The 26,791-nt window shown below is 40.4% G+C and overlaps 1 protein-coding gene across 1 annotated transcript; it reads right to left on the bottom strand.

Moving 5' to 3' along the window:
- Nucleotides 1–14,364: 14,364 nt before the first annotated feature.
- On the bottom strand, nt 14,365–26,508 carry mrps17 (mitochondrial ribosomal protein S17). The gene is made up of 3 exons (XM_073053575.1): nt 26,373–26,508; nt 18,773–18,907; nt 14,365–14,863 (listed from the first exon to the last, which is right to left on the bottom strand). Exons 2-3 carry the CDS (start codon nt 18,893–18,895, stop codon nt 14,558–14,560), a joined length of 429 nt encoding a protein of 142 aa, XP_072909676.1. The 5' UTR covers nt 18,896–18,907; nt 26,373–26,508; the 3' UTR covers nt 14,365–14,557.
- Between the last annotated feature and the right edge of the window lie 283 nt (nt 26,509–26,791).

Below are 26,791 nucleotides of genomic sequence, written 5' to 3'. Positions count from 1 at the left end.
AGAGAGAGAGAGGAGAAAATGAGAAAAAGATAGAGCGTTTGGTGGAAAAGGGAGTGTGACGATGGGAGGCAGCTGCTAGAGCGAGATAAACAGGCGTACAGAGTTCTATCAGTGCGAGATTCTGACATGTAAGGGAGGTGAGAATAGGAGCAATGAGATAGAGGGGAACAGCCATTGGAACCAAATGCTGGTGGTGGTAGGGTGTGGAAGCTGTGTGTGAAGCCAGCTTGTAATCCTTCACCTCCCTCCACCTATATATTCTAGCTTCTTCCCCCTTCCTTTCCAGTCCTGATGAAGGGTCTTGGTCTGAAATATTAACTGTTTATTCCCCTCCATAGATACTGCCTGACTGGTGATTTCCTCCGACAATTTGTGTGTGAAACCAAGAGGGGAAGCCCCATATTAAATTTTCTATGATTCTAATTATTAATAATTTTAAATATACCTGGACTCGCAGCAATTTGCCTATGGCCACAATAAGTCTATGGTGGATGTGATTGGCTCTTCAAGTGGCCTTTGATCACTTGGACCATACTAGTACCTATGTCAGGTATTACGATTACAGCTCAGTATTTTAACACAATCATTCCTGTAGCTCTGATCGAAAAGCTCTAAAACCTGGGCCTCTGTACCTACCTCTGCAACTGTATTCTTGACTTCCTAACCAAAAGATCACAATCTGTGCAGATCAGAAATAACATCTCCACCTCACTGACGATCAACACTGGCATACCTTAGGGATGTGTGCTTAGCCCACTGTTCTACTCTCTCTACACCCATGACTGTGTGGCTTGGCACAGTTCACATGCCATCTATAAATTTGCTGATGGCACAACTATTGGCAGAATTTCAGATTGTAATGAGAGGGCATACATAAGTAAGATGTATGAGCTGGTTGAGTGGTGTTGCAGCAACAACCTTGCATTCAATGTCAGTAAGACCAAAGAACTGGTGGTGGACTTCAGTAAGGTAAGATAAGGGAACACACACCAGTCCTCGTAGAGTGATCAGAAATGGGAAGAGTGATCAGTTCCAAGTTTCTAGGTGTCAACATCTCTGAGAATCTATCCTGGGCCCAACATATCAATGAAGCTACAACGGCGGCTATATTTCGTTAGGGGTCTGAGGAGATTTGGTATGTCACCAAAGACACTCACAGGTTTCTGCAAATGTACCGTGGAGAGTATTCTAACTGGCAGCATCATCATCTGGTATGGGTGGGGTGGGGGGGGGGGGGGGGGGAAGCTACTGCACAGGATCGAAAGAAGTTGCAGAGAGTTGTAAACGTTGTCAGCTTTATTATGGGCACAAGTCTCCATAGTATCCAGAACATCTTCAAAGAGCCTCAAAAAGATAGCATCCATCATCAAGGACCCCATCACCACAGACATGCCCTCTTCTCATCAGGAAGGAGGTACAGGAGCCTGAAGGCACACACTCAATAATTCAGGCACAGCTTCTTCCTCTCTGCCATCCAGTTTCTGAATGGACATTGAACCCATGAATACTACCTCACTACAGATTTAATGTTTATATTTGCACAACTTATTTAATTTAACTGTATTTATTTATTTATTTATTTTACACATTTTTCTTTATTGTTATATATTACGTTGTACTGCCACCGTAAAGCCAACAAATTTTACGATATATGCCGGTGATATTAAACCTGATTCTGATTCTGATATACTTTAACACTCTGTCATTGGATTCATTTATCTAATTAATGGTGGGTTAGGTCTAAAATGTAGGCAAATGTAGCAAAACTCAGTTTTTACTGTTAATAATTTTGAGTGATACAATATACAGTAATATTAAATGTGAAATTCTAATAAAGAAAACCAATAATTTGATAACATTAATGGACCCTTTCGTCAGCCTTTAACCTTAAAGTAAATATTCATAACAATGATTTATTATGGGTTTGTCCCATGTATCCTTCAATTAAAAATATTTAGTTGGCTTGATGATCAGCAGATGTTACTTCATTAAAAAGTAGGGGTTCCATCTTTGGCAAAAAGGTCTTTAAAAATGAAATTGTAATTCATGGTCTCAGAACTGAATTGTAGGACATTGGTTACCAAATCATTAAAACCATCTGAATATGTGCAGAAATGCTGATTAACATTGGAAGGAACCTGAATTTAACTATCCAAGGAACATACACACAGTGGCCACTTTGACCTTTACATCTGCTTGTTGATCCAAATATCCAATCAGCCAATCACATGGCAGCAACTCAATGCATAAAAGCATTCAGTCATGGTCAGGAGGTTCAGTTGGTGGTCAGACATCAGAATGGGGAAGAAATGAGACCTAAGAGATTTAGACCATGGAATGATTGTTGGTGCCTGATGTGGTGGTTTGAGTATTTCAGAAACAGTTGATCTCCTGGGATTTTCACACACAAGTCTCTAGAATTTACTGAAAATGGTGCAAAGAAAAATACAAAACATCCAGTGAGCACCAGGTCTGTGGGCAAAACCGCCTTGTTTATGAGAGCGGTCCGAGGATAATGTCCAGACTGGTTAAAGCTGACAGGAAGGTGACAGTAATTCAAATAACCACACATTACAACAGTGGTATACAGAAGAGCATCTCTGAATGTACAATATGTTGAACTATGAAGTGGGTGGGCTACAACAGCAGAAGGCCACAAACACACACTCAGTGGTTACAGGAGGTACCTAATAAAGATGCTACCTAGTTTATTTAGAATATACAGGACAATTGGTTCATGTATATCTGTCAAAGTTCTGGCCACATATTACAAGGGGAACATCATGCCAATAGAAATACAATAGCAGACTGTTAGATAGCTTGCATCAGAAAGCTGATCCATGCTTCAATGATTTTTCAGTATTTTCTTCATTCACTGAGGAAGCAAGCTAAAAAATTAGCAGTAAGCTCTCTTTTCTTTCAGATAATCCTGATGAAGGGTCTCAGCCCAAAATGTCCACAGTGCTTCTTCCTATAGATGCTGCCTGGCCTGCTGCGTTCCACCAGCATTTTGTGTGTGAAACTAAAAAATTGTTTGCAGAAGAACACATAAGTGTGCATGGTCTTAGCTAAATAGCCTGAGTAGAACAGTGAAAGGTGGTTTTCTTCCCTGTCCTCTGTGATTGAGACACAAGCATGCAGAATAAATAGAAAAGCCAAACAAATGAGCAAATAGTATTATGGATATCAAATAAAGTTGCTAATGTTAGAATCTGAAACAGAAACAGAAATACTGACAGATTTCAAGCAGTCAAGCAGAAACTTTGGAAAGATGAAGTAATTAAAGTTTATTTATTTATTATGATATAGTGCAGAATAGGCCCTACTGGCCCTTCAAGGCACGCTGCCCAGCAATCCCCTGATTTAATCCTAGACCCATCACTAGACAATTTACAATGACCTATTAACCTACCAATCACGATGTCTTTGAACTGTGGGAGGTGTTACGTATCCCGTAACTGGATCACTTACCAGCAAAGATAGAGAGGTCCGCTGAAGTCTGATGGTACTATTTTTAAACGTTTTTATTTATAAAGGGGCACAAAAGTAAGGTTAATACAAACATTCAGATACCATAAGTCGTCAATACTCAATCTAAAGCGCAGGTATAGTAATAACCAATAAGAAATAAACTCTATCGTTGTCTAGGGGTAATGTATATATTGTCCGCTGTATATCTGAAAGTCTCTTGCGGTCACTGCAGTTCCACCAGCTGCCGTCTTTTGGTGGTGTCGCGTTGGTGCACTTTGTTAAAGAGAGAGAGATAGAGATTAAATGAAACAGTTACCCGGCGGGGTTTTTTTCCAACCTTTAGAAGTTCGATTCGTCGAAGCCTCGTTGGGGAATGGACGCTTACTTGTGGCCTCCCCTGTTGCTAAGCCATTCTTTCGTGGTGAGGTCGCCAATCCCAGGCAAGGAAAAGACGCACACGAACCCCACCACCGGCTGTCGCTCTTAAACGCTGTCGCAGGATTTCCAGCGTGTCTTCTGGTGCGTCTGGGGGGCCGTCTTTACAACCCCTCTTTTATCTGAACTCACGGGGTTTCAGATGTCAATCAGGTTGGGATGATGCAATCTCTCTCCATCTCTCCACCCACGTTGCCCTGAGGGTATACACGTAGTACAGTTCCCAATTCACAAAGGTGTCTCCACGAGACAATGACCACAGTCGCCAGCTTTGCCTCGCCGTGAAACGTGGGACACCGCACGTATCTCTCTCTTCTCTTGGGTCATTGACCCCCCCTTCACTAGGGCTCTGGCGATTCTCACAAAGGAGGGGGCTGGGATCATAACAGAGGAAACTGGAGTACCTGGAGGAAACCCACGCAGTCACGGGGAGAACATACAAACTCCTTACAGGCAGCGCTGGGATTTGAACCTGGGTCGCTGGTACTATAAAGCATTGTGCTAAGCACTGTAAGGGGGTTTCTTCTTGGTGTAAGGGGGTTTCTTCTTTTTCTTCGTTACTGCGTATGTTAATCAAAATGGCTTCTTTGTTTTGTTAAAAGTAGGAATGCTTCTTTGTTATGGTAACTGCTTTCTCTCGCAGCTTGTTTGGGTTAAAATTTACTGATAATGAGAATTGTATTTATTTGTTAACCAATTGGGATGGAGATTATTCCTTCTTGTGGGTCTGTAAGCTATTGTTGGTGGGCTTTCGGGGAGTCGGCATGAGGGGGTGAGAGAGGGAGGACATGATGCTGTAAGCTGGGCGACAGAACAGACCCCGAGCGAGGGTCCGAGGCCAAGGTTTTCGGCGAGGATAGGAGACGAAGACAGATGTGCTGGGGGTGCTTGGTTGATCACTTCGGGTGGTCCTGAGCTACGAGTCGAGGAGGTCTGAGGGGATCGAATGGTGGCCAGAAGACTTTGTTAATTGAACTCCAATGGTTGTGCACGAAGTGGTTTGGACTTTGATAAGTTTGGCGCCTTTTCTTTATTTTCTTTTCCTTCATATACACTGCATCGTTTTTAATCACTTAGTTCTAGTAACATCTATAAAGTGTAATCATTTAATCGCATATGGTGTACAGTCTGTTATTTGGCAGGTTGGGGACATCACACAGCATCCACAACAAGCTGGCTACCCAGTCTGGCGGGGCTGAAGGCTGCTCCCTCTAGACGGAAGCAAGCTGAGTGAGCCTGAGGCTTACCAGGGGGCTACATTGTGGGTGCTCATCCGGGATTGAAATTCTGTGGAATTCTGTGTGATCGCCCTCTTTAAATTATGCAGGCTGCGGGGATGAAAAGCTGGTGTGCCTCTGCTGGTGTGCGATTGTTGGTTATCACTGCATGCATGTTGGGTGGGGTGGTGGGTGGTACCCCGGAGATCGTTGTTCGAGTTCAGACTAGTGCTGACGAAATGGTGATGGGACCATGGGCTGTCCATACTGTTAAGAGAGAGGGGAAGGACTGGTGTTCCAGTTATGGTGGGCTCCGCCTGGTTGTTGGAATAATGACAAACCCTAAAGGGGCGGAGGCGTGGGCGGAGCGGACCTCTCAGTTGTTAGGTGAGTGGCAGTGCTTGGCTGAGGGAAATTGACAGGGATTGGTTGGAAGTTTGAGTAGGCGGGCTGGTGACGTTATCAGAACTGTCTGGTACAATTACCTTGGAGTGACAGCTGCCAGTAATGGGAAAGTGTGGGAAAATGCATTTGGTTCGACTGGAAGTCAAATGCCGCAGCTGGGGAGCTTACCATATCTGTGGCAGGAGGTTGGTGGAAAGTTTTCAGGGTATCTTCTTTGGCTAGGGGGGCAGATAAATTGGTTGTGGTGCCAGGGGGATCTGTCAAGGGGATCAGCTCCTCTCTCTCAGTTGTTTAGTTGATCCGAGAGGTGTCGGGAAACTTAGAGGAGGCCCAGTGGGGGAATGGCTTGGGGTCATGTTCCCGGCAATGTACCAAGGAACTCCCGAAAGGAACAGACCCTATTCCTGAAGGCTTAGAGGGACCACGCACTCGGGTGTTGTTACAGATGGATGGAAGCCACGCTAAAGCCATCCTCGACACCCGGGCGCAGGTCAAGTTGCTGTACAGTTTGTTTTACAACCGGTATTGGAAGCATTTACCCTTGACGACATTGAGGGCACTGGGAATGGGGTACCAGTGCCAGTGATTATCCAGACGACGGTTATTGGTCAGCGAAAATGGAGTTCTTAGAGGCCAATGTGGGGGTACCTGAGGTTCGTGAATCGTTAATGCTGATCTGTCCGGACACTGTTGAGGCGGGCAGTGTTTCGATTCTGGAGGAGATCAACACCCCATTGGTGTGGAGGAGCATGGGGGCCTGCCAGGAGGAGGCGGGTGAGAGCTGTTTGGAGACATTGTCTGTACACCCCTGAAAGCTACTTGTGAGGATTTGTGTAGCAGCCGAGGGCTGGTACTGAATTCAAACGAGAGCCGGTGGTGGTACGGCCTGGGGGAAGTATCTGAGGTGAGACCCTCTTAGTGGATGCTCCGAAATATCACGAGGGAGGGGAAGACACCTCGGTGAGAGAGAGGTCACGGCAACTGGCCCCGGCAGCCATGGAAGAAGTAGGCAGCGTGTGTGTGGAGTATAATGCGCTGAAGAGGCGCACTGTCACTGACCAGAATACGGCCCTGAGGGCCGAAGAGGCAATGACCTGTCTGAGTGGTGCGAAGTGGCTTAAGGTGCTGGATCTGAGGAGTGGAAGTTGCCAGATGCCGATGAGTGAGGCCGACAAGGAGAAGATGGCCGTTATAGGTCCCCTAGGATTCTTCCGGTCCGAAAAGATGCCACAGGACATATCTGGAGCCCTTGCAACCTTCCTGCGGGGCATGGGGAAGACCTTGGGGGATGTGGAGATGTTTGGAGTTTTGGCGTATGTGGGTGATCTCGTGGTATTTGGATCTGCCTCAGAAGAATCTGAAGCGAGACTGTTGCAGGAGCGGCTGAGAACTAAAGAGCTAAAGCTTTCTCTGGACACGTGGATTGAGGCTTACCAGGGGGCTACACCACCATGCTCCTGAGCTGCCCAGTTTCAATCACCCTTCCTTAGAGCTGAAGGATCATTGATTTAAAATGTTAATGGTTTTTACTTCCACAAATGCTGAATTTTTCCAGCATTTCTATTTTCACTTCATATACTATTATGGACCTTGTTGCCAGCATGCATCTCCAAATAGTCACTTATTTTCAGCCAATCTCCAGTTAAGTGATGATATTTTTTGGAATATGGTGGCAGATGCTAGGTTTCCTTGACCTTGACTTCATGTCTCAATATTGTTAGCGCGTTCAACTGTGAGAAGCCTCTTTGAATTACCATGATTTACTTATAAGAAAGAAGTTTTATAAAACTGCTACCTGATGGTAACAATGGAGTTGTACATAAGCAATTTTTCTGTAAATTTCAAACTTATTCTGGTTCTAAAGAGTTATATTAAACAGCATGATGATATGGAACTTCAGAAGTCCAAAGATTGAACAAGGCTTATTTTCAAAACGAAAATACCTTCCCAGTTTGGCAGCGTTGTGATTGAAGACAATCAGTTGAAGACAATATTCAACTAAGCCATTTCAATTGATTTCTTAATGAAAAACTTACAAATGCCCAGGAAAAACATAAAAAGAAAAAATAGCTTTCAACACTTATATATATTGCCTATACATCGTAGCTCTTCCTTTGTTCCATTTAATATGTAGTTAGCAAAGCCTTCTCCAACAGTATGATTAAAATACTAGATCTCTAGACTTCGGTTCACATTACCTTTGGAAGTTACCTCACATAGACGACACTCAGTAGCCACTTATTAGATACACCTGTTTATTAATGCAAATATCAAATCAGCCAATCATGTGACAGTAACTCAATGGTCAAGAGGCTCAATTCTTGTTCAGACCAAACGTTAGAATGGGGGAAGAAATGTGATCTAAGTGGCTTCGACTGTGGAACAATTGTTAGTGTCAGATAGAGCCATTTGAATATCTCAGAAACTGCTGATCTGAAATTTTCATGCACACCAGTCTCCAGAGATTACCGACAGTGGTGTGAAAAAACATCCTGTGAGCTGCAGTTTTGTGGGCAAAAATGCCTTGTTAATGAGAGAGGTCAGAAGAGAATGGCCACACTGGTTCTAGCTGACAGAAAGGTGACAGTAACTCAAGTAACAACATGTAATAACAGTGGTGTGCAGAAGAGTGGCCGTTCCCCTTAATAATAAATGTCCCACTTTGGATACTGTTGTGGGGGGGGGGGGGGCAGGGGAATGACTTAACAGTGGGAAGCTGCACTGAATCTGGTTCTAAGGCTCAGAAAAAGAGAGGGAAGAAGGGAATTGCACTAGTGAAGGGAATTCTATAGTCAGAAGAGCAGACAGGAGATTCTGTGGATGGGAAAGAAGACTCCTGAATGGTATGCTGCCTCCCAGATGCCACGGTCAGGAATGTCTTGGATCGGGTCTAAAAGGGAAGGGGAACAGCTGGAAGTTGTAGTACATATTGACATCAATGACAAACTGTAGGTCAGAAAAGGGATGATGTCCTGAAGAGTGAACATAGGGAATCAGGTAGAAAGCTGAAAAGCAGGACCTCAAGGGTAGTAATCTCTGATTTGCTGCCTGTGCTATGCACAGTTGAGGGTAAGAATAGGATGATCTGCCAGATGAATGTGTGACTGAGGAATTGGTGCAGGGTTTTGGATTTCTAGATCATTGGGATCTCTTCTGGGAAAATGAGGCAAAAGGTTGGTTTGCATTGAACTCAAAAGGCACCAATATTCTTGCAGGCAGGTTTGCTAGAACTTTTGGGGAAAGTTTAAACTAATTTGGCCACTTGGCCCATCAAGTCAGCTTCATTGTTACATCATGGCTGATGAATTACCCCTCTCAACCCCATTCCCCTACTTTTGCACTGTAACCTATGCCACAGTGGCCTCTGGTCTTAAGACACGCCACTATAGGAAACATCCTCTTCTCATCCACTCTATCTTGGCCTTTCAATCTTGCCTGACAAATCTGCTGGAATTCTTTCAAGAAATAGCAGGCAGGATAGACAAAGGAGAGCCAGTGGATATTGTTTACTTGGACTTTCAGGAGGCTTTGAAAAGGTTCTATACATTAGGCTGCTTAACAAGATAAGAGCCCGTGGTATTACAGGAAAGATACAAGCATGATAGGCTGATTGGCAGGAGGCAGAGAATAGTAACAAAGAGGGACTTTACTAGCTGGCTGCAAGGAACTAGTGGTGTTCCACTAGCTGAGGAAGCAGGGTGTCTGCAGAAGTATTTGGACCCATTGGAAGAATGGACAAAGAAGTGGCTTACATCATACACTGGGGTTCTCTCTTCAGTAAGACATTTCATAAGGTTCCCCATGCAAAGCTCCTTCAGAAAGTAAGGAGGCATGGGATCCAAGGAGACTTGCTTTGTGGATCCAGAATTGGCTTGCCCACAGAAGTCAGAGGGTGGTTGTAGATGGTTCATATTCTGCATGGAGGTCGGTGACCAGTGGTGTTCTGCAGGGATCTGTTTTGGGACATCTCCTCTTTGTGATTTTTATAAATGACCTGGATGAAGAAGTAGAAGGGTGGGTTAGTAAGTTTGCTGATGACACAAAGGTTGGTGGTGTTATGGATAATATGGAGAGGTTGTCAAAGGTTACAGTGGGACATTGATAGTATGCAGAACTGGGCTGAGAAGTTGCAGATGGACTTCAACCCAGATAAGTGTGAAGTGGTTCATTTTGGTAGGTCCAATTTGAGGACAGAATATAAATGGTAAGATTCTTGGCAGTGTGGAGGATCTGAGAGATCTTGGGGTCTGTGTCGATAGGTCACTTAAAGCTGCTGCACAGGTTGACAGTGTTGTTAAGAAGGCGTATGGTGTGTTGGCATTCATCAACCATGGGACTAAGTTGAAGAGCCGTGAGGTAATGTTACAGCTATATAAGACCTTGGTCAGACCTCACTTGGAGTACTGTGTTCAGTTCTGGTCACCTCACTATATGAAGGATATGAATACTATAGACAGTGCAGAGGAGATTTACAAGGATGTTGCCTAGATTGGAGGGCATACCTTATGAGAATAGGTTGAGTGTACTTGGACTTTTCTCCTTGGAGCAATGGAGGATGAGAGGTGACCTGATAAAGGTGTAGGAGATGATGAGGGCATTGATCATGTGGATAGCCAAAGGCTTTTCCTCAGGGCTAAAATGGCTAACACAAGGAGGCATAGTTTTAAGGTGCTTGGAAATAGGTACCGAGGAGATGTCAAGGGTGTTTTGCACAGAGTGGTGGGTGTGTGAAATGCACTGCCAGTGGCGATGGTGGAAGCGGATACAACAGGGTCTTTTAGCAGCCTCTTGGATAGGTACATGGAGCTTAGAAAAATAGAAGGCAATGCACTAGGGAAATCCTAGGCAGTTTCTAGAGTAGTTTACATGGTCAGCACAAAATTGTGGGCCGAAGGGCCTGTAATGTGCTGTAAATTTCTATGTTCTATGTAACCATGGCCTTTGGCCAGGAGCAGATGTTGTCAGGTGGTGCCCAACCTTCATAGAGTGTTTTAACTCTTAACCACTACACTCTCCATACAGCGGGTCAGCAGTGGTGGCCAATCACTGCCCATCTGCTCCTGACTTCCACCTCAACTCCTCTCGCCTGCTCCATATCCAGCAAGAGGTTCTTTCTGCTTCCTCACACATCCTGTGAGCTTCTTGGTTCTTGCTCTTTTCATCAAGGTCCAGTGCAACCTCCACGCCAACCTTGATGGAAACCCTCTACAGCCGATCTCCACTGGGAATAGCCATGTCTAACATCCTTTGTCCCTGTACTCCTGGACTAAGGACTGGTAGTTTGGGGCCTTCCTCCTGTAAGTCCCCTTGCATCCTTCCTCCCATGGTACTGTGAGCTCCAGCAGGGTGATTTTCTTGACTTTGGTGGACCACTGTATGTAGTCTGATTTGCACCACCTCTGGGATCTACAGCTTCCTCCCCACATCTCCCATGATTTGACAGTTTGCAGCAGATTGGATTTAAGCCTCTTTGATATGACTGCTGTGGCCCTCTACTTGATAACATGACTGCCCTGTTTACCTCTCTGCCAACTGGTCTCTTTTTATACATCTCCCACTCCAGCGTGTCAGCAAGGGACAGCAGGACCTTGTCATGGTGCCACCTATATCGCCTTTGTGTTAAAGCTGTATGTGTGCCAGTGAACCCCAGTGACCACGAAGCTTGCATTTAGTGTGCATCTGTGATGGTGTAGGGACAGTGTCATACACGGACTGCAGGAGGAAACAAGTGCAGAAGGGTTCCAGACTCCAAAGCTCTGCCCAAGTGATCTTGTGCGTGGGAAGACCCCTCTTCTTCCCGGCGCCCTGTAACCCCAACTCCACTGCCTTCGATACCCGCCTTTCACCCTCGCAGTTCTGCACCTCTGCCTGGACCATGTCATGCCTGTACCTTGAATCTCCCATTGTTGGGAGTGTGCAGAACTGAGGCCTTGCTGTCCCGGCATGGATTGTTCGTTGATGTCTCTCAATTGCAGGGATCTCACTGCCTAGTCTAAGGCTAAGTTGGTGGGTGACTTATGGCCTGATCTTGTGACTCCTGCTTGGTTATTAGTTTATCATCAGTGCCGCTCAGTGTTAACACAACTCGACACTTTGTCACCTTGAACTCCTCCACTACGGATGACAACAGGAGCTATAGCCAGCCTTATTTCCAGCCACCTCCACAGGTACTTGTTGACTTTCCTCTCAGTGCCTTCCACAGTGGTCATGGGGAACTCATACACTGTGTAAAGATAGAACAGCCTTGGTAGAAGACCATGTTGGTACAGCCATGTCTCAAATTTACCATGGCGTCTGGTTTTGTCGACTTTCTTCATCCACTCTTCAGTTTGCTTCCCTGTGTTGGTGATGTTGGCACTGTCCATCGTTGCTGCATTAAACCACTTTCCAGCACACTTTACTGGATTGTCCTTTATGGATGGAATGACTTCTCCCTGTACTTGAAGACTGAACTTGCTAGTAAACTTGCCCTTTTTGATAACCATGCATCTGGACATCCTGGCCTTGAAGGTCATCCTATCATTGTCCAGGGTTTCCAATCCCATCTTGCTTGGGTTGTAGTGTAGGGAAATGTTTGGTCGTGCACTTTAGAAGGAATAAAGGTATTGACTAGTTTCGAAATGAGGAGAAAGTTCAAAAATCAGAGGTACAAAGGGACTTCGGAGTCTTTGTGCAGGATTCCCTAAAGATTAACTTTGAGGCTGAGTTGGTGGTAAGAAAGGCAAATGCAATGATGGCATTCGCTTTGAGAGACCTAGACTATAAGAGCAAGGATGTTATATTGAGGTTTTATAAGACATTGATCAGACTGCACTTGAGTATTGTGAGCAGTTTTGGGCCCCTTATCTAAAAGATGTGCCCAGACGAGGTTCACAAAAATGATTCCAGGAATGAAAGTGGTACCACATGATGAGTGTTTGATGGCTCAGGGATGTATTTGCTGGAGTTTAGAACGAGGGGGATCTCATTGAAACCTACTGAATGGCTAATGAAGTGTGAATGTTTCCTACAGTGGGTAAGTTTAAGATCAGAAGGAATTTCTTTTGCCAGTACGGGTAAATATATGGAATTTATTGCAAGGACGGCTGTAGAGGCCAAGTCATTGAGTATATTTAAAGTGGAAGTTGAAAGATTCATGATTAGTCAGGGCATCAAAGATTATGGGAAGGTGGCAAGAGAATGGGGTTGAGAGGGATAATAAATCAGCCATGATGGAATGGCAGAGCACTCATTGGGCCAAATATCCTAATTCTGCTCCTATGTCTTTTGGTTTGAATGCACAACCACACTGGGTGCCACTCCTGTACCTAATAAAGTGGCCACTGAGCTTATGTCAAAGATCAAAATACAAGTGGTTGACAGATGTCTAAATGTAGTCTTAAGTACTGCTCATATTTACTTCCAGCCACCTGGTATTATGTATTTGCCGTATTTTTTTTTAAAAATGCTTGATGAATAATGTTATCTACTCAATTTCTAACCCTTTAATTACTGGGCATTGAACCTGCTAATATTGCAAATATAGTCCTCTTTACAAAGACAGAAGATTAGCTTTATCTATCACACATACATTGTAACATGCAATGAAATATGTAGTTTTGCGTCAGCAACCAGTAGCCTGGGAATGTGCTGTGGATAGCCAACAACCGTCACTATACTTCTAGCACCAACAAGGCATACCCACACTTATGACGATAAATTCATCTTCTTGCTGGGCATATTGCAGTCTTTTGGACTCAAAACAATTCTACAAATTCAGCTAACAGGTTTTTTGTAACTTTGTCAGCCATCCATCAGCTGGATTAGATCAATGTTTTTTTTACAGAGTAACAATCTGCTGGAAGAACTTTGTCAGTCAAGTAACATCTGTGGGAGGAAAGAAATACAAATGGAATAGGTGCATTCAACAAGTTTTACCATAAACTGTTTATAACAGTTTATCCTATGACAGACTGTGAGACTTTATAGGAATTCCACCAGCACTTTTTAAAAGTGCCTATCGCATTTCCAGTCAAAGTCCTACCCAGAGAAATGGGATCTTTGGCTGAATGACTCCATGCTGTAGTAAGTACGCATTTACATTAATCCTACACTAATACTATTTTATTCTCTCTACACTCCCATAAACCCATCCCCACATTTTACTTTACTTTATTGTCACCAATTGATACCAGAGCGTACAATCATCACAGTGATATTTGATTCTGTGCTTCACGCTCTCTGAAGTACAAATCAAATATAATAAAAATTTAAATTATAAATCATAATTAGAAAATAGAAAAGGGGAAGTAAGGTAGTGCAAGTCAGGTCGGGATGTTTGGAAAGTACGGCGCAGATCTGGGTCAGGATCCGTTCAGCAGTCTTATCACAGTTGGAAAGAAGCTGTTCCCAAATCTGGCCATACAAATCTTCAAGCTCCTGAACCTTCTCCTGGAGGGAAGAGGGACAAAAAGTGTGTTGGCTGGGTGGGTCGTGTCCTTGAGTATCCTGGCAGCACTGCTCTGACAGCATGCGGTGTAAAGTGAGTCCAAGGATGGAAGATTGGTTTGTGTGATGTGCTGGGCTATTTCACGATCTTCTGGACTTGGACAAGACAACTTCCATACCAGGTTGTGATGCACCCTAGAAGAATACTTTCTATGGTGCATCTATAAAATTTAGTGAGGGTTTTAGGGGAGAGGCCAAATTTCTTCATTTTAACTCTCATCCTACACTACAGCCACCCACATCTTTGCAGTCATGATAGAATATACAAACTTCACACAGGCAACACCGTGTCACCTCTCATTACATAGTTTAAATGTAAAAGTATACAAAGAAATGCACACTTCTGATGTTGAGCATTACATGCAATAACTGCTTCCTTTTATTTTATTCTGATATTAATAAAAACATGGGAAAGAAATAATACAAGATACAAGAAATATTATTACATCTTTAAATCTATATTGTATGATTTATTCAAAATGCTAGAAACATCAATACATTTTTATGGTAAAGACATTCATATTTGCCAACATTTATTCAGCTCAGTTTATTGAGGTTTTCTGTTCAGAATTACTCTGCGTAGTATTGATCTCTAAATTCTCTAACTGGTCATTCAGAGATCTGACATCTGAATCAAAGTCTGTGAGGGGCTCAATTATTCTGCTCCCACTGCAGTGTTTCTTTGTTATAGGATCAATAATATTCCCAACTTTGAAAACAATTTCAGCCAGTTCATGTTTTACATTTTTGGTTCTTCGTTCAGATAAAGCCTTCAGAAGCACAATATCACCCAGAGTACATTGTTCTTTTGGATCATGAGCAAAATAGGTCTTCCTCTTATTATAAAACTGTGGAAAAATGAATACAAATTTGAAATAAAAATTGTTAAAAAAGCACATCTAGCCTGTATTCATCAGCATTTTATGAAAATAAAGTTTTGCTGTACTTTAACTTCATTCCTGACTAAGAACAAATAGCCTAACCTGGATTTTTACAATGTAAAATAAAGGTAAAAGATTAAGAAGGGACCAGGGTATACAAGACATAAAGCACAGTAAGTTACCATGCAGGAACAGCAAATAACTAGAAAAAAAAATCTAGTACCCTTATTGCATGAGGAATTGAGTACACAAATTAAGATATCTTACTGCATTTATATCAGGCAATGATGAGACACCATCTAGATGGTGAATATGTCTAGTCACCCTGCTTTACCAAAGATATACCTGATTGATTCCTGGGATGGACAAATCATCCAGTGAGGAGAAACTAAACAGTCTGGTCCTATATTCTACCCACAATAATGTAAAATGATCTCATTCATGCATACACAATTCTTACTGGGTTTGACAGAACAGATACAAGGATTTACTGGGCTGGAATATCTAGAACCAAGGGCATGAAAGATAAAGGGTTGGTTATCTGGCAATGTGAAATTATCTACCGAAGATAATTATTGATGCAGCAATTTAAAGACTTTTAGAAATTAAGGAATACGGTGTTTAGATAGGTACGCTGCAGAGGTAAAAAGATTATTGATTCTTTTATTACTCGACATCGCTGTTCCCTAAGCTGCACAGGTGCATGCTGAGCAGTAACTGAAACACTCCCAAGCACAAAGCCTTTGTTGCCACGCAGCTGGAATTTTCTTTATATGTTAATATAATTTTGAAATTATGCCAATTTAAAAATCTACTTATAATTCTGAAATACCCTGTAACTAATGTTAATGAATAGAATCCATAAGTTTTCTGAATCATAACACAATCTTTACTTTGAAACATTTTACAGCTTCAACATTGTCAGTATTTCAAGTTGCAACACTGCAACAAATTGTTACAAACACAGATGGAAATCAGTAGTTCAGTGTTAAAACCGCCAGCCTGCTGTCTGCCAACCTCATCTAGTTATAACATTTTATTTTTGCCATTGTCCCTGTTAGATGTTTTAACTGCCTGATATTGTTTACTTGTGTTGAGATTTGTAGTTCGTGTTTGTTTGATGTGAAAATTCTGTAAATTTCATTAATTAAAACATTAAAGTATGTGACTTTCAATTTTCATTCTAAATATTTATTATGCATAATATTCTGGATATTACAAAAAAAATTTAAAGTGCTGCGCGTTTTTCAGGCTGTATAAAAACTTCCTGCTCAGAGCAATGGACGATGGTAGCTGCAAAAATATTTAGAGGGAATGTTGCTTGGCTTCTACTTCTTCAGCAAATTTATCTGCTGATAGGTACATATATTGGAGACAATTGAAAAATAATTACAAACAAAGCAGTATCTCCAGAGTGGAACAGTGGAGAGTTATGAACCAAACTTTCTTTTTAATCTGCTCAGTTACAGGATGTGGACATAGCTAGCAAAGCCAATGTTTCATCAGCACTCACAATTCTCCTCGAACATAGAAATAAATTGCCTTTTTGACACTGCAGTCACATGGCAAAGCCACTCTGATGGTGCTCATGGACAAGGAATTCCAATGAGTTGTACAAACCAATGATATAATTTAAATTAGTAATGTACGAACTTAGAGTGGAATCGGCAGGTTCCTATGCACCTATCCTCGCCATTCAAAATAGTTGTGATCTTGGCAATTTCTCTCACAGAAACCTCAGCATGCTGCTGCATTTTGTGGGTGGTATGCTCTTCAGCCACAGTACTCCTGATAGAGTTGGTGAAAGTTTAGGATACAGGGTTCCGTGCCAATCAGATGATATGGGAATAGTTATACATTTTTATTCCTCCTTAAAGATCATTAGTAACTCAACTGGGTTATCACAACAAATTAAAATTTAAAAAATTATAACTGCTGGTAATCTAAAACAAAATGTACTGGGAAATATTCAGCAGGTCAAGCTGCATCTGTGAAAAGAGAAATAGGTTAAGATTTCAAGCTGAATTCCTCATGAAAGCAACAATCAATTCTCAGTATATAACTGATAACAGCATTTATCTTGTTGACAGCTAATGGTCAAAAAAGATTCTGATGTGAAAATGTGCATGTATGGTTGCAAGAAAAAGTTTGTGAACCCTTTGAAATTACTCATAAAATGTTGTTTGATCTTCAGCTGAGTCACAATACTAGTCCAACAAAATTGCAGAGATGCAGGAAGCTGGAAAAGGCTAAAAAAAACATTCCTAAAGACCTGAGTGTTCATCCGTCCACAGTAAGAGAAATCGTCTACAAATGGAGGAAATTTAGTACTGTTGCTACTCTCCCTAGTAGGTGTCCTGAAAGATCACATCAAGAGCACAACATACAATGCTGAAGAAGGTGAAAAAGAACCCAAGGATAACTGCAGAAATATGCAGAACCTTCTGAAGTCTCTGTTCATGATTTCACTGTAAGAAAAATACTGCACAAGAATGGTGTTCATGGGTACCATGGAGGAAACTAATGCTCTCCAAAAAAAAAATTGCTACACGTCTCAAGTTTGCATAAAACTACCTGGATGTTCCACAACACTTCTGGGATTCTGTGGATAGATGAGACAAAAGGTGAACTTTTTTTTTTGCAGAAATACACACTGCTATGCTTGAAGGAAAAAGGGCACCGCACATCAACACCAACACCTCATCCCAACTGTGAGGCATGGTGGAAAGAGCATCATGCTTTGGGGCTACTTTGCTGCCTCAAGGCTTGGGAAGCCTGCAATTGTTGAGAGAACAATGAATTCCAAATTGTATCAAGACATTTTACAGGAGAATGTCAGGGTAGCGGTCTGTCACCTGATGCTTAATATGAGTTGGATGATGCAACAAGTGGATGATCCAAAACGCAAGAGTAAATCAACAGCAGAATGGTTTAAGAAGAAAATTTGTGTTTTGGTATGGCCAAGTCACAGTCCAGACCTTAACCCAATTGAGATGCTGTGGCATGACCTGAAGAGGGCTGTTCATGCAAGGTATCCCAGAAATACTGACAAACTGAAACAGTTTTGTATGGAGGAATGGTCTAAAATTCCTCCTCATCATTGTGCAGGTCTGATCAGCAGCTATAGGAAACATGTGGTAGAGGTTATTGCTGCTAAAGGAGGTTCTACCACTTATTAAATACAAGGGTACACATACTTTTCCAGCCTGGACAGTGATTGATTAAACGATGAGTTCAATAAAGACATGAAAAGTACAATTGTTTGTATATTATTAGTTCAGGCAGATTTTGCTTGTTATTGTGGCTTACATGAAGACCATACCACATTTTAGGATAATTAATGCAGAAAACCAGGTAACTTCAAAGGGTTCACAAGCTTTTTCTTGCAACTGTACTTTAATTTCTGATTTCCACCAAAATGACTGTACATCCTCTGTCACGTGAAAATTGATTGAAGACATACAAACAAAATTAAACTGAGAATATGCAGAATAATTTGATTTTTAAAAGCACAACTTTTCTACAATTAAAACAATTTCTGTCATTCAAGGAAGAGAGAATAATTTCTTAGATTAAGGAAATATAGGATTTAGTCAAGTGTAGAGTTATTCCAGTATATCACATCTTCAAAAGGAACAGAGGTTCTGATTAAAACTGTCAAAGGTCATGCAGTTTTTAAAAAATGATAGGAAATGTTAGAAATAAATTGGGAAAAATCAAACCCAAAACCATGCTGTTCTCTGCTTTATAACAGTACTTATTAATGTGAACAAAAGATTGTGTTCAAAAATAATTTGTTTTCAAATTGGATAAATGTTCATTTTTTTGTGCTTAACCTACAAAACAGTTCGACACATCTCAAAGCAAATACGTTACCTTTAACAGATATGGATTCAGGACAAGCCTAGTTACTCTGACTTTAGCAGTCTTCTGCATTTTTGTTCCAATCACTTTTCCTATAATCCATTTGGCATGGACAGAGGCTGTTCTGGTTGACATTTTGTAAATAACCTGCATTAATATAATTGAGAATAAGTAACAAACAAAATAACTCCAAAATATTTGTCTATAACTTACATTTACAGTGCAAATTTAATATCAGGCCTTTTAAAAGCAAACCACCTAAACTAAATAAATAACCAAATTGCATGCAAGTTTCCACAATAACAAATAATAATCAATTGATCATCTTTTCATCAATTTTTCAAGCCAGTTAAAAAAACTGAAGGATAAAAGTATTCAACAATAGTAAGTTATTTTTATGTCTATCGTGTTTTCAAATTTAGATCAACACTTTAAATATACGATCCACAAAAAAGTGAGGTAAAATCCTTCTAGATATTATTATACGGTCCTCCAAGGGAAACCAGTTTGTCTTTGCAGAGCACCTCTAGGTACGTAATATTTTATGTGTCCTCCACTGGAAGGACTGGTTTGGTGTTTAAATAATGGATGCATCTTGAAACTATCATCTTCTGACTTAAGAGTTTAGATTGAGATACACTTAATCCTTAGGATGTTTGTGGCCACTGTCCAAATTAAATAGCACTTTCTTCCCAATGATAAAGATTTGCATTTGGTCCATGGAATACATGGAAAATTTTTGAATATATATTTATAGAGTTTATGTATGGAGTTATAGAGTTAATTCCACAATTCACTCCAGCCCATTTTATACACAATATCAGGAGAACACAACTGCCTTTCAATACCAGACTTGTCAATTACCATCCTACATGCTAAGGATACTTAGTGAAACAAACTGATTTGGATGTGCCAAAATTGCCTTCAGTTAAACAAAGAGAAAATTGAAATTTGCTTTTAGTGCCAAACACGAACAATATAAAGTCAGTGCTCACTTAGAATCCGTGTCATTACAGTCCACAAACCAAGCCAGAAACCATGGTGTTGTGATGGACTCCAACTTAAATTTTAACGGCCACGTTAAGACAAATACAAAGTCAGCCTACTATCATCTTCAAAATATAGAGAGTTAAAGGGTTTATGTCTCAGCAAGATCTCATCCATGCATTGATCTTTACTAGGGTTGACAACTGACATGACTACAGCACCTACTGTAAAAAAAAACCCTTACAGCTGCAGCTCATTCAGAATGCTGATGCTAGAGTCCTCATTAAGATGAAGAAAATAGAAAACATCACTGCAGTTCTCAGATCACTACACTGGCTTCCTGTCCATCAGAGGACTGACTTTAAAATATTACTGCAGGTTTATAAAGCACTGAATGGTCTAGGGCCAAAATTTTTCTCTGATCTCTTGCTGCATTAAGAGCTCGCAGGTCATCTGGGGTGGATCTGCTCACCATCCCCAGGGTCAAAACTAAACATAGTGAAGCAGCTTCTAGTTACTATGCTCCACATATCTGAAATGACCTTCCAGATGATCTGAAGTCTGCCCCAACTTTAAGCTCTTTTAAATCAAAGGTTAAAACTTTTATTTTCACTGTAGCTTTAAATTAGAATCTCCTGCACTGTAACCTTTATTTTTTATATGTGATTTTATTCTCTTTATATTGTCTGAAATTTGATATTTGACTTTTATATCTTGTTTATTGTAAAGCACTTTGAACTGCCTTGCGTTTGAAAACTGCTATACAAATAATCTTGCCTTGACAGTAAGTGTATTCAATATATTTCTGAAAGAGTTATAAAGGAAGCCATCGGTACCAAGGATACAACAATGAGACCTTGACTAATCACATTTTTTCTTTTAGGATTGGCACAAGCTTGAGATATTGAAGCACAGGCTGAACTATTCTGCTTATTAATACTGATTTCTTGTTAGGCCTTCATAGTTGTATATGCAGGCTTAACTCAACAGCATAAGTGGTCATTTTTTCCCTAATTACAGTATAGTGCAAGTCTTGTGCACCCTAGATTTTTTATACAAATTTTGTTTTAGATGCTTACTTTGTCTTCTGCATTAACATGTCAGTAGAAAAGAGCAAACTTTAGACTCCATTCATTTTCCAAAAAATTAAACGTTAGAGAAGTTTTTGTATTTTGTTAAATGAAGTAATATTAAGTACAGTCGGCCCTCCTTATCCGCGAATTCAACCAACTGCAAAAACCGGGAAGTGCTCTTCCAGCACTTGTTGTTTGAGCACGTACAGACTTTTTTTCTTGTCATTATTCCCTAAATAATGCAGTACAACAACTATTTTAAATAACATTTACATTGTATTAGGTATTATAAGTAATCTAGAGATGATTTAAAGTATACGGGAGGATGTGCGTGGGTTATCGTGGATCAGGATAGAAAAAAAAATCCTAAGTTCTCTTACTAAGTAAGTCGAAACAGGTACATCCAGGATTATTTAGCGTCAGTTATTCAAACGTTTGTCTTAGTATATAGTACATATTTTACCTTTCTATGCATATAAAACACTTAAGAACATATGTTTCAGCGCCAGGCTCGGGAACAAAAGTTCCCGAGTTCAATCCAGTGACAGACCGCTATTAAGTGCGCTCTCCATTCATGCCGGGTTGATGTGGAAGATCAAAAACTCGAAACCCCAAAACCTAATAATTAAACCACTGCGTTGCTTAGTAATAATTGTAGCTTTCATCGGGGCAGGGCCTTTCTCACTTTATCCTTTAAAATTGTTCCGATCGTTGACCAACGTAGTCTAACACTTTTGCAATGACCGATGGCGTTTCACCTCTTTCCGATCGCTTTATTATTTCCACTATATTTTCAATCGTGATCATTTTCGTGAACTGAAACACCGCGGATTCAGAGCTTGGCCGCCGGGTCCTAATGTCCACCGCACTGAGATACATTAAATAAGGTCTGAGGTTCCACTGGGTCCTAAGGTCCACCGCATTGAGACAGGTTGAATAAGGGACTTGAGCATCCGCATTTTTTGGTATCCACGAGGGGTCCCGAAACCAATCCCTCGCGGATAAGGAGAGCCGACTGTAATAGACAACTTTTCAAAGAAAAATGATTACTTTGTAGGTATCTAGCCCAGTGTATGATTAAACAAAGATAACAAGTGCTGATGATCAAGGACATAATGAGTTGAATGAATTAAACTGAATAACTGAAACAGAAATGGGTGTAGAAGGAATCAAACTCCGTGAAGGATAACCAAACTAAAAGACAAGTGTGCGACAGATGTGACAGTTTAACCTAAAAATCATCAATTCTTACACTATAGAAAGAGTGAGCAAAGCAACAAGACACAAGATGGTCATCCTGCATCAGCAAGGTTTCTCCCAAGCAGAAATTCTGCAGCAAACAGGAGTTTCAATATGTGCCATCCAAGCTCTTCTGAAAAAGCACAAAGAAACAGGCATGGTTGAGGACCAGAAATGCAGTGGGCAGCCATGGAAACTGATGTCTCTTCTAAATCGGAAGTAGTCCAGCACTGCTCTCAGCTTGAACTCACAGAAATCACTGGTACCCAAGTACACCCCTCTACAGTCTGGAGATGTCTTGTCAGAAGTGGCTTTCATGGAAAAGTTGCTGCCAAAAATCTATTCCAAGAAAGCCACGAGACTCACCTCCGCACTAAAACACAAGGACTGGGATGCTAAGCAGGAAGTGCCCTGGACTGACAATTCAAAATTTGAAATTTTTGGTTCAAACAGAAGGCAGTTTGTCCATAGAATAGCTGGAGAGCACTGTGTGGATGAGTGTTGGCAGCCACAGTGAATTACAGCGGAGGCTTCCTGCAGGTTTAAGTCTGTATTTCTGCAAATGGGGTAGGTGATTTGGTCAGAATTAATGATACCTTCAGTGCTGAGACGAACAAGCAGATTGTCATCCATCAGGCACTACCATCAGGGAGGCGTCTGATCCGTCCCAACTTCATTCTGCAGCAGGACAATGACCCCAAGGTCATAAAGAAATAACTCCAGCAAAAAGAAGTGGCGAAGCAATAGATGGTTTGGCCTCCACAAGGCCTGGATCTCAACATCATCGAGGCCGTCAGCAAGACAGAATCAAGTGAGACAGCCAAAGTCTGCAGAAGACTGAGGCAATTTCTCCAAGATGTTTTGAACAACCTACTGGACAACTTTCATACAAAACTGCACAATAGTCTACCCAAGAGATTTAGTTCTTTTACTGTTTACTGCTCTTTATAGTAAATTTTTGATAGAAACTTTTCATTTCGTTATTTTTAAAAATATCTTCACTTTATAGAATTTAGTACAGTTCTGTATAAATACAATTTTTATTGGATAGTTTAACTTATTGTTCTGCATTTTCAAGACACCATTTAAGTGCACATCCTAAAACAATGTTCCCTAGTTCTGTAAACTCTAGCCAGAGGAAAATACCTCTTCATAATTCACCTATCAATACTTTCCAGTTTCCTACATCTTTCAATGAAACTATTATAATGATTAATCATTTCTTTCACATAAAATAGAGTTTAATAGATTTCTGGATATTAATTAGAATCACTTTATTGTGAGTATGGAAAACACGAGAATTGATTGTGGTTTGGTGGCAAGCATAAAACACAATACCATAACAGACAACACAATAACCATTTACAAGACAATAGTACAAACGGCAATGAGCAATCAACAATTAGCAGAATGGTCACATGCGCAAATGTCAATAATCAAAAAATAAATGTGAACATATGTACAGACTCAATTATCAACAGAACAAGAGCAGGAAAGACATTTAGCAGACAGTTAGGGTACTACACCTACAAGAGAAAAATCAGCAGATGCTGGAGGGTCTTGGCCAGAAACATCAAATATACTTTTTTCCATACATGCTGCCTGGCTTGCTGAGTTTCTCCAGTATTTTGTGCATATTACATCTCTCTGAGTTTTGTCAAGAAGCTGGATAGCTACAGGAAAGAAGCTTCTGAGATGATATGTAGTCCTGGTGGTGATATTAAGGGAATCAAGTGGTGCTCAAAATTGAATTTGAGTAGGTCACACCTACTGGACTTCTAAGTAGTAGTACATCCCATATCTAAAGGGTAAACATATCATGCATAGCATTTGACAAGACAGACAAAGACAGTGTTATACATATTGAAGACTATTGCCAAAATGCAACATGGGGATTAATGTAAGGGCTTCTTCCTCATCTAACATCTGCTTTAGTATTTTATGTTTTTTCCCCCATAATTATTTAATTATATATTTCTTATTGCAATTTATAGTTATGTATGGCAATGTACTACTGCTGCAAAAGAACGCATTTCATGACGTACACCAGTGATATTAAACCTATTTCTGATTCTGATGAATAGCTGAGTAAAGGCCAAAACCCATTTTTGCTTCCAATTACCGTACATTGTTCTAGCTATTATTCCTTATTAAGAAATACAATTCAACTTACTGTTCATTCTTATTCAACTCAATAAAAAATTAAAACATCAATCTGGTGGCATAGGAGACCGCAGGTGCTGTAAATCTTCTTTTAATTTATTTTTTAAATTAAATTTTTAAGAGAATTACATAAAATGAATAGAATAATAGATTAATGAAAATTAAGATTAGCCCTCCCCCTCCCCCCTTAACATCCCTGTCTGGGAAAAAAGAAAAAAGAAAAAAAGAAAGAAAGAAGAAAGAAAGGATTGCCTGGATATTGGAGGATCCCCACATGTTCAAAATAACTTTAGTACCGGTATATATCTTTATTTTTTTCCCCCAAATAACTAATAATTTTATCTTCAAAGGACCTATATATTTAATCCTATCTTTTGTAGATAGGGGTGCCAAATTTTCAAAAATATATCATATTCATTTCTTAAATTATAAGTAATTTTTTCAAGTGGAATGCAGCTATATATTTCATTATTCCAACAGTCCATAGTTAAGTATGAATCTGATTTCCAAGTAACTGCAATAGCTTTTTTGGCTACTGCCAATGCAATTTTTATAAATTTTTTCAGATATTTATTCAATTTAGGCTTTGGTATTATCCCTTCAATATTGCCTAATAAAAATAATATTGGGCTATGTGAAAGTTGTATTCCAATAATTTGTTCCATTAAAAGTCTTAGATTTATCCAAAAAAGTTGAAGTTTAAAACAAGACCAATTAGAGTGTAAAAAAGTACCAATTTCTTGATTAGATCAGAAACATTGGTCAGATAAATTTGGGTTTAATCTATGTCGGACATTTCAATTCATTATTGAAAAAAATACAAGAAGATCTTGATAAATGGATGATGTTACCAATAACATTAGTAGGTAGAGTTAATGCTGTAAAAATGAATATATTTCCTAGATTACAATATTTATTCCAAACATTACCAATACAACTGCCCCATTAGTTTTTTCAAGAGTTGAATAAATGTGTGAGGAAGTTTCTTTGGAAAGGTAAGATGTCAAGAATATCGTTGGAAAAAGTGACATGTAAATTTGACCTAGGAGGGTTACAACTCCCAAATTTTAATTATTATAAAGCAAATCAATTTAGATTTATTGCATTTTTTTTGATGAAGAAAAACCAGCATGGATTAGAATAGTTAGATAAGATAGGAGAAAATATACCAGAAGATTTTATATATCAATGGGAATCCAAATGGATACAGGAAAAGAAAGAATCTCTTATATTAAAACATTTGATCGATTTATGGAATAAGGTAAATGTGGATGATGGGATAAAGAAATCTTTATTAGCAAAGAGAACCCTAATTCAAAATAGACATTCCTTTTACAATGGATAATCAACTTTTATATAACTGGTTTCAAAAAGGGATCAGATATATAGGTGACGGTTTTGAAGGAGGTATATTGATGTCGTTTGATCAATTAAATAAATATAAAATATCAAATAACACTCTTTTCTGTTGTTTTTAATTAAAGGCCTATTTAAGAGATAAACTGGGTCAAACAATGTTAATGCCAAAACCGAATGAAATAGAAACTTTAATTCAAAAAGGTAAAAATAAAAAATTTACGTCTTGTATGTATAATTTGATTCAAAAACAGACAATTAAACCAGGAATTCCTAAGTCCAGACAAAAATGGGAAACTGATTTGAATATTAAAATTGATGAAAAAAATTGGTCTTGATAGTATGACAAATACAATAAATGTCCGACTTAGGTGCTGTAAATCTATACCAATACACACAAAATGCTGGAGGAACTCAGCAGATCAGGCAGTATTAAGGGGGAATCGTCGATGTTTCTGGCCGAGACCCTTCATCGTGATGAATTTCAATCTGGAGAACTGACCCCAAAAGTAAGTTTCCCTTCTTGGGTACAGATAACGAATTTGCGCAAAAATAGTCCAGATGCCTGAAGATAATACTTTTACTTCAAATTGCCAGCATCCGTAGACGGACGCTCTGTGAGCACAACTCGCGGATTGTCGGGGGAAGCGCCAAGCTGACGGACTCGCCTCTGCGGACCACACGCATGCGACATAGCTGGTTCCCCTCACACTCAGCGGCAGTTGCTGAGCAACCGACCCGAACCAGAAGTTCTGCACGGCAAAAGTGCGACCATTGTATATCGTGCAACCTACCTGGGGAGCAACGACTCGGCTGCTCTATATAACCAGGCCTCACTCTGCTAACCCACCCATGCAGTTCCCGCCGTACCGAAGAGCACGTGATACGGTGCGGAACCTGACCTTGGGAACCGGAGCATGCGCAGTAGGTATTCCCACCGTCACTGGCGAACTGCGCAGCCGTGAGTCGGGAACAAACCCAACACTGCCCGTGCTGGGCGCCTGTGACGTCACATGTTTGGTCTATTTTCATCCTTCTTTGTCACTATCCTTTGTTACAGGACGTCTCAGAAACGAATAGGTTCCACTTCTAGGACATCTATATTTTGGAGATCGTTAGCTCCACAGTTCTGTAATGAATGGCATCATAAGACTTATGAAAAACAATTGTCAAACGTGGAGAGAAAGACGTAACTAGTTCTGCTGTTACTTTG

The sequence above is a fragment of the Hemitrygon akajei genome, chromosome 8 (assembly GCF_048418815.1).
Source record: "Hemitrygon akajei chromosome 8, sHemAka1.3, whole genome shotgun sequence".
Taxonomy (NCBI): domain Eukaryota; kingdom Metazoa; phylum Chordata; class Chondrichthyes; order Myliobatiformes; family Dasyatidae; genus Hemitrygon; species Hemitrygon akajei.
This window is presented reverse-complemented; position numbering and strand designations above follow the sequence as displayed.